This window comes from Penaeus vannamei, chromosome 29 (assembly GCF_042767895.1).
Source record: "Penaeus vannamei isolate JL-2024 chromosome 29, ASM4276789v1, whole genome shotgun sequence".
Taxonomy (NCBI): domain Eukaryota; kingdom Metazoa; phylum Arthropoda; class Malacostraca; order Decapoda; family Penaeidae; genus Penaeus; species Penaeus vannamei.
The window spans coordinates 20081334-20088833 of record NC_091577.1 but is presented as its reverse complement, the minus strand read 5'-3'; the positions used below and the strand labels follow the sequence as shown (position 1 = coordinate 20088833).

The following is a 7500-nucleotide window of genomic DNA, read 5'->3' as shown; positions in this document are numbered from 1 at the left end:
AGGAGGGGAGGAGAGGGGAGAGAGTGACAGGAGGAGAAGCGAGAGGGCGAATGGAAGATAGAGAAGACAGGAGGAAAGAAGAGAGAGGGGAGGAGAGGGAAGAGAGGGAATGGAAGAAATGAGAGAGATGGAGGGGAGGAGAGGGGAAAATGCGGACAATGAGAGAAGAAGGGATAGAAAACAAGGGAAGAGGAAACAGAAGGTCCTCTTGACCAGCCTAAGGTATCAACCCCCCCTCCACCCCTACCCCCCAACAAACAAACAAACAAAACAACGTAAAAAAAAAGAGAGACAAACACACACAAAAAAGGACGAATTCAAGAAAGAGAGAGAAAAAAAGGGATAGGTTCAAAACGCGTCGCTTTTGATACCCCGCCTTTGTAGCGAATAAAAAAAAAAAAATTGGTCTGTTCTTAGCGAGTATACTTCAAAACGTAACTCAGCTCTTTGCTTCCTCTCTCGCGCTGGGACTTTCTTGCTCTGACTAGCCCTTAGATGACGCCTACTCTGTGTGCGCGTGTGTGTGTTTTTAGGTCTGTTTTAATGTTTTAATGTTTGTTTGTTTGTATGTTTGTATGTTGGTTGGTTGGGGAGTTTGTTTGTATGTTTGTGTTTGTGTGTGTTTTGATGTTTGTTTTAATGTTTGTTTGTTGGTTGGTTGGTTGGGGAGTTTGTTTGTATGTTTGTGTTTGTATGTTTGTGTGTTTGTGTGTGTGTTTTGATGTCTATTTTAATGTTTGTTTGTTGGTTGGTTGGGGAGTTTGTTTGTCTGTGTGTCTGTGTGTTTGTGTGTGTATGTGTATGTGTGTGCTTTGAAGTTTGTTTTAATGTTTGTTTGCTTGTTTGTTTGTATGTTGGTTGGTTGGGGAGTTTGTTTGAGTGTGTGTGTGTATGTGTATGTGTATGTGTATGTGTATGTGTATGTGTATGTGTATGTGTATGTGTATGTGTATGTGTATGTATGTATGTATGTGTGTGTGTGTGTGTGTGTGTGTGTGTGTGTGTGTGTGTGTGTGTGTGTGTGTGTGTGTGTGTGTGTGTGTGTGTGTGTGTGTGTGTGCACGTGTATGCATGTGTATGCATGTGTATGCATGTGTATGCATGTGTTCATGCGTTTGTCTACCGGTCTGCATCTATTTACTTATTCATCCCCTATTCATTTTACTTATAATCTTAATCATCTCTTTTCTAACCTTCAATTATCTAATTTCCTTCGCTCTTCCCCTTTCTCCCTCTTCTTCTCCTCGCTACACACGCTTCTCCATGCACTCTTTCTCCATTCTTAATAGCTCCTTTCCACACGCTAGGTCTGGCTCGCTCGACACACACTAGTCAACTAGCTGCCACTTATCCACTTTCGCTTTTGCTTGGCTCTCGTTTATTCCCTTTCGTCTCTTTATCTGTATTTCTTTTCTTTCATCTCCTCCTTTGCTTTCTCTCTTTTTTTTTTACTTCTAGCTTTTCTCCGTTTATTTTCTTCTTCTTCTTCTTCTTTTGTATCTATCTCTTTGTCTTTTTTGCCTTCTTTTTCTCCCTGTCTTTTTTATTCTTTCTTCCGATGTACTTCTTCATCTTTCCCTTCTCTCCTCTTTTCCCTTCTCCCCCATCCCTCCTTCCTGTTTTTTTTCCATCTTTGCACCCCTTCCCCCTTCATCAATCCTCTCCTTCTCCCTTTTCACACCCCTTCCCCCTCCATCCCCTACTAAGTCGACCCTATTTCTGAATATTATTTTTCTCCTCTCCTCTGACTCCCTTTTTCTCCCTCTGTCTCTTCCCACCTCTTCTCTCCTTCCTTCCCTTCTCCCACTCCCTCCTTTCTCTTCCTTCCCTTCTCCCTCTCTCTCATTTCTCTGCCTTCCTTCCCCCTCTATCCTTTCTACCTCCTTTCGGTTCATTCTTTCCTCTCTCTCTCCCTTTTCCCTCTTCCCTCTTCCTCCCCTCTCCTTCTCTCCCCTTCCCTTCTTTTCCATTCCTTCCTTCCCCCTCCCTCCTCTCTCTCCTTCTCCCCCCCCATTCCCTCCTTCCTCTCCCTCCTTCCTCCTCTGTTTTTCTATCCCCTTCAACCCCCTCTTCGTTTCCTCTTCCCTCTTCCTCCTCCATCTCCCCCTCTCTCTTCCCAAATCCCTTCTATCCCCTCCCCTCCAACCCCCTCTTCTCCCTTTTCTTCCCTCCTCCAACCCCTCTCCCCAACCCCATTCCCCTCTCCTCCCCCACGCACATCCTTTCTCTCACCTTTCCTTCCCATCTCGTCCCCCCACTCTCTCCCCATTCCAGTTCCCTATCTTCCCTTTCTCTCTTCCTCCTCTTACTTAGTTTCTCCCTCCCCATTCTTCCATCCCCCTTCCTTTCTCCCCTCTCTTACCTTTCTCTCTCCTCCTTCTCACTTCGCCCCCCCTCCCCCTTCACCCTTCCTTCCTCCCCAACCTAGTCCCCTCTCCCTCCTTCCTCCTCTTCCTTATCTCTCTCTCCTCCCCTTCTACCCTCTTTTTCTTTCTCTCCCTTCTCCTCCCACCTCGTTTCTCCATTCTCCCTTCCCCTCCTTCACCCCTACCCAAGACCACCTCTTCCCCTCCTTCTCCCCCTCCCCGTCCCATCTCATTCCTCCATCCCTCTTCCCCCTTCACTCCATCCGTTCCCAAGCCGCCCTCCCTTTTCCCTTTCTCTCCTCTTCCCTTCCCACCTTGTTTCATTCCTGCCCTTTCATCTCCTCTCCCTTCTCTCCCGTCCCCTCCCACCGTTCCCCAGCCCCCCCTTTTTCCCTCTCTCTCCTTCCCCTCCCACCTTGTTTCCCTTCCCAAGACCCCCTCTTTTCCCCTTTCTCTCCCGTCCCTCCCACCTCATTCCTTCATCCCTCTTCCCTCTCCCTTCCCCAGCCCCACACCCTCCTTTCCCCATTCTCTCCCCTTCCCTAGTCCCACCTCCTTCCACCATCTCCCCCCACCTTCCTTCCATTCCCCCTCTCTCCCTCCCCCCACCCTTTCCTCCTTTCCCATTCTCTCCCCTTCCCCTTCCCACCTCATTCCTCCATCCCCCCCCTTTTCCATTTCCCCCCCTCCCCTCCCCTCCCCCCATGTCTACCCCTCCTTCTCCCTCGCACGCTAGCCACTCCCTGCAGAAAGAGACATTAAGAGTAGTCTCACGCACGGGGAACACGCATTAAGCAGATGTTGTTCAGAAACGCAGGGCAATCTAGGTCAAGGTCAGGGCCGACGGCAGGACCTTCTCCCTAAGTCACGCTTTATAAGGTCAAAAATGTTCTGCGCCGTTAAAGCAAAAAAAAAAAAAAAAAAAGGGGAGTGAAGATAATGAAAAAAGTTGTGTTTAAAGAGAGTTCGAGCCCGTGATGTTCCATTTTCTTGTTGGATGCACGTGTATGTACGTATAGAGGTGAATAGAAGAACGTACACGCACACGCAGTCATGGTCTTTTCTTTCAGTCAGACAGTCGGCCTATGATATATATTATAGTAGGATAAAATATAATGTAGATTTATAATGCACATATATACACGCTATTTTTTAGTTCGTCAGGCTGCTTACCTGTTAGGAAGTGTATGTGTGCATGTGTGTGTGTGTGTGTGTATGTGTGTGTATGTGTGTGTATGTGTGTGTGTGTGTGTGTGTGTGTGTGTGTGTGTGTGTGTGTGTGTGTGTGTGTGTGTGTGTGTGTGTGTGTGTGTGTGTGCGTGTGCGTGTGCGTGTGCGTGTGCGTGTGCGTGTGCGTGTGCGTGTGCGTGTGCGTGTGTGTGTCCATCTCCCCCTCTCCCTCAACCCTTCCTCTCTATCTATCTACCTTTATCTCTCTCCCTCCTCCTCTGCCTGCCTGCCCGCCTCGTCTGTCTGTCCCTCTATCTCTATCTCCCCGTCTCTTTCTCCCCAACTCTCTCGTGCAGAAAAATGGAGAACTTACACTTTTCCCCAATGTATTCTCGACATCACGCCGCCACAATACAGCACAAGGGCGTCCGCAATTACCCTTTTTTTCTTTACGTTCTTTGTACATTCAGATGATGTAAATGACAAGAGTGATGCTAATCCTGGGATAGACTGGAAGCATGTAAAGATACGCTTAATCTTTTCTAATTCGTGATTAGGTTTGCATTTGATATAGTGAGATAATTATCTTTTTTTTTTTTGTAAGATCATTATCAAAGTCTAATTAACGTTGCATGGAAAAAGTCCAACTTACTCTCGCACTGTGAAATTCTCTTTTTAAACTTCTCTTTTTTTCCCTTGCATTTATTTCAATTAATTTAGTTATTCAAATGCAATTAAGATACAGTGGAAAGTTAATCAAATTCGAAGCTTGGCGACTGTTGTATTCCATCTGGTGAAACTCAGCCTGGCTTATAACTGCATGAACTCCCAACGTAAATATTCGTATAATTAGCATACATCAACAAGAACGATACCTTTAACATCCGCAGCATACATCTCGGGAAAACTGAATATCTCTCAACTCTTGCTATTCTTAACACAGAACACTCGCTTCGTGTGGAAAATGCGGCTCTGTTTATGAATCTTAATCATGTTTTGTAAGTGTCTGTGGATCAGGCTTTCTGAATATAAAGGTCATGTAAATAAAGTATCGGTTTACGGTGAACAATGTCAACCTACGTCTGTTCCAAAGCGGTTCTCAAGAAAATAACAATTTGCAGGCAATACGCGCGCACAAGAAGGCGATCATTAAGACTAGCAGTGCAATTTCATAACAGACTACAATGCATGACATCAAAACAAAACATATCACTCACAGCAAACACCATATCCGTACTACAATCAACTCCCAACAGGCCAACACATAACGCTTGATGGACCAACCCCATAAACACACAGACCCAAACACCCCATAGTAATATAGTCTCTCGCGCGGACTTACCTCCAAAGGCTTTACAAATGACGTCATTGCGGTCACCTAGGTTCACCGGCGAATTCAGGACCATCAGCTGAGTCCTCCTGGGCGGCACTGTAAGGGAGACACTGCACAGTGAGCGACGGGACAGCCAAATAGGACAAGGGCACTGGCTGCTGCTGTGGGATGCGCTGCAGGGTAATCACAGCGGGGACTTTATTGCTCTAGGGGGATATTGGTACAGTGGCGTGTACTAGGGGAATAGTACTGGAATTTGTGAGGCCGGGGGGATATTAGGACTAATACTATTACTATTTTTACAAGCTGGTGTCAGGGGATGATTGAAGTAGGACCAACTCCTTAACTGGTGCTTAGGGTTATAAGACCTATTAGCAATTCCCAAGCAGGAGTTACTCTAACCATTACCATCACTAATACAGAAATTGGTGCTCAAGGGTTTTCCTCTAACCATTACCAATAGACTAAATGCTCGACGTTACTCTAACCTACCGCCGCTGCACTAATGCCACGGCTAAATACGAAAGTGCAACGAAAGAACCTACAAGCTATTGCCGTGCTGTAATACAAGGGGGAATACTCTGTTACGCAGGAGAGCCTTTTACAATAGGAACGACACTTACAGCTGGTGTTTATGCGATAGTAAGAGTCAGGCTGTGGTGACCAAAGGAGCGATCAGGACGTGGCGAACAAGTGATAGTGGTAAAAGTGTAGTTAAGTGGTAATCATGAAGGGGCATTATACCCACCAGCTAAAGGAAAGCGTCGGGAAAGTGCAACAAAAAGATCCGTTAAGTGATAAGGTGGGGTTGCGAAGAGAGAGGGCGTTTTCAAGGCTATGCTTTAGACAGTAATAACATCCGAGAAACGGAAAAAAGGAAGAGGGAGAGAGAGATAAAGAAAAGTGAAAAGGCGAAGGGCAAGAGGGAGGGAGGGAGGGAGAGAGAGATAGATAGATAGATAGAGAGAGAGAGAGAGAGAGAGAGAGAGAGACAGAGAGAGAGAGAGAGACAGAGAGAGAGAGAGAGAGAGAGAGAGAGAGAGAGAGAGAGAGAGACGTTAAACAGACAGAAACAAAGACAAAGGTAAAAATAAGGATAGATAGAGAAAGAGAGAGACAGATAGAGACAGAGACAGAGATAGAGGCAAAGACAGAGCCAGAGATAGAGGCAAAGACAGAGCCAGAGATAGAGATAGAGGCAAAGACAGAGCCAGAGATAGAGATAGAGACAAAGAAATAGACAGAAATGGAGACAGAAATAGAGATGGAGACAAAGACAGACAAAGGCAAAGTCAAAGACAAAGACAGAGACAGAGACAGAGACAGACAGACAGACAGAGAAAACAGCCATACCTATAACCGTGAGATTGACCCAAGCAACCCGTGACCTAGTATTCTGGAAGTCGACCCTGCAGCGGTAGAGGCGGGCGTCCTCCACAGTAGCCTGGGCCAACACGAGCGCGGGCGGGATGCTGTGGGCGCTGTAGAAGGCCCGCGACCCAAAGACATCCGTGTCCGCCCACTGGGACCCCTTGTGGTAGCCTGGTCTCTCGTCGTAGCTGCGGGAGAATCGAATGGCTCTGTTATTTGGGGCAGAGAATGAAAGAAAAGAAAGAAAGAAAACAAAAAACGATAATGAATCTCTCTCTCTCTCTTTTCTCTCTCTGTCTTTGTCTCTCTCTCTCTATCTGTCTCTCAGTCTCTCTGTCTCTGTCTCTGTCTCTCTGTCTCTCTCTCTCTCTCTCTCTCTCTCTCTCTCTCTCTCTCTCTCTCTCTCTCTCTCTCTCTCTCTCTCTCTCTCTCTCTCTCCCCCCTCCTCCCTCCCTCCCTCCCTCCCTCCCTCCCTCCCTCCCTCCCTCCCTCCCTCCTTCCCTCCCTCTCTCTCACACACACCTATTTATACATATTTATACTGCATGTCTCACCAAACAGCAAAATCCACCCCGTTGCAAAGATCTGTTGCATGTCCCAATGCATTAAGCTGGTGTGTCATCTCCCGGCGAGACGATTCAACATTACATGGCAAGGTAAAAATATATTGCTTGTGATTCTATCTATTGTATTCACCCTTTATTGTCATTGTCTGTGTTTGTCTGTTTCCGTTTTATTCTTCATTTATAGTTTTCTTTCCTTCAGTCTCCTCTTCTTTTTCTTCTTCTTCTCTTCGCCTCTCTCTCTCTCTCTTTTTCTCTCACTTTCTCTCTCTCTTTCTCTCACTTTCTCTCTCTCTCTCTCTCTCTCTCTCTCTCTCTCTCTCACTCTCACTCTCTCTCTCTCTCTCCCTTTCTCTCTATCTCTCTCTTTCTCTCACTCTCTCTCTCTCTTTTTCTCTCTCTCTCTCCGTCTCTCTCTCTCTCTCTCTCTCTCTCTCTCTCTCTCTCTCTCTCTCTCTCTCTCTCTCTCTCTCTCTCTCTCTCTCTCTCTCTCTTTCTCTCTCTCTCCGTCTGTAAGTCTTTGTGTTTGTCTGTCTTTTATTATTCTCTCTCTCTCTCTCTCTCTCTCTCTCTCTCTCTCTCTCTGTCTCTCTCTCTCTCTCCTTCTCCCTCTCCCTCTCCCTCTCCCTCTCCCTCTCCCTCTCCCTCTCCCTCTCCCTCTCCCTCTGCCTCTCCCTCTGACTCTCTCTCTCTCTCT

General features: G+C 46.6%; 1 protein-coding gene across 1 annotated transcript in view; it reads right to left on the bottom strand.

Moving 5' to 3' along the window:
• Nucleotides 1-7500, bottom strand: part of LOC138867307 (neural cell adhesion molecule 2-like) — a 105971-nt gene that overhangs the window by 81477 nt on the left and 16994 nt on the right. Inside the window, exons 3-4 of the mRNA XM_070142430.1 lie at nt 6223-6428; nt 4879-4965 (exon numbers count right to left, since the gene is read on the bottom strand). Of these exons, the coding sequence (XP_069998531.1) occupies nt 4879-4965; nt 6223-6428 (293 nt within the window). The remainder of the gene's footprint in view (nt 1-4878; nt 4966-6222; nt 6429-7500) is intronic.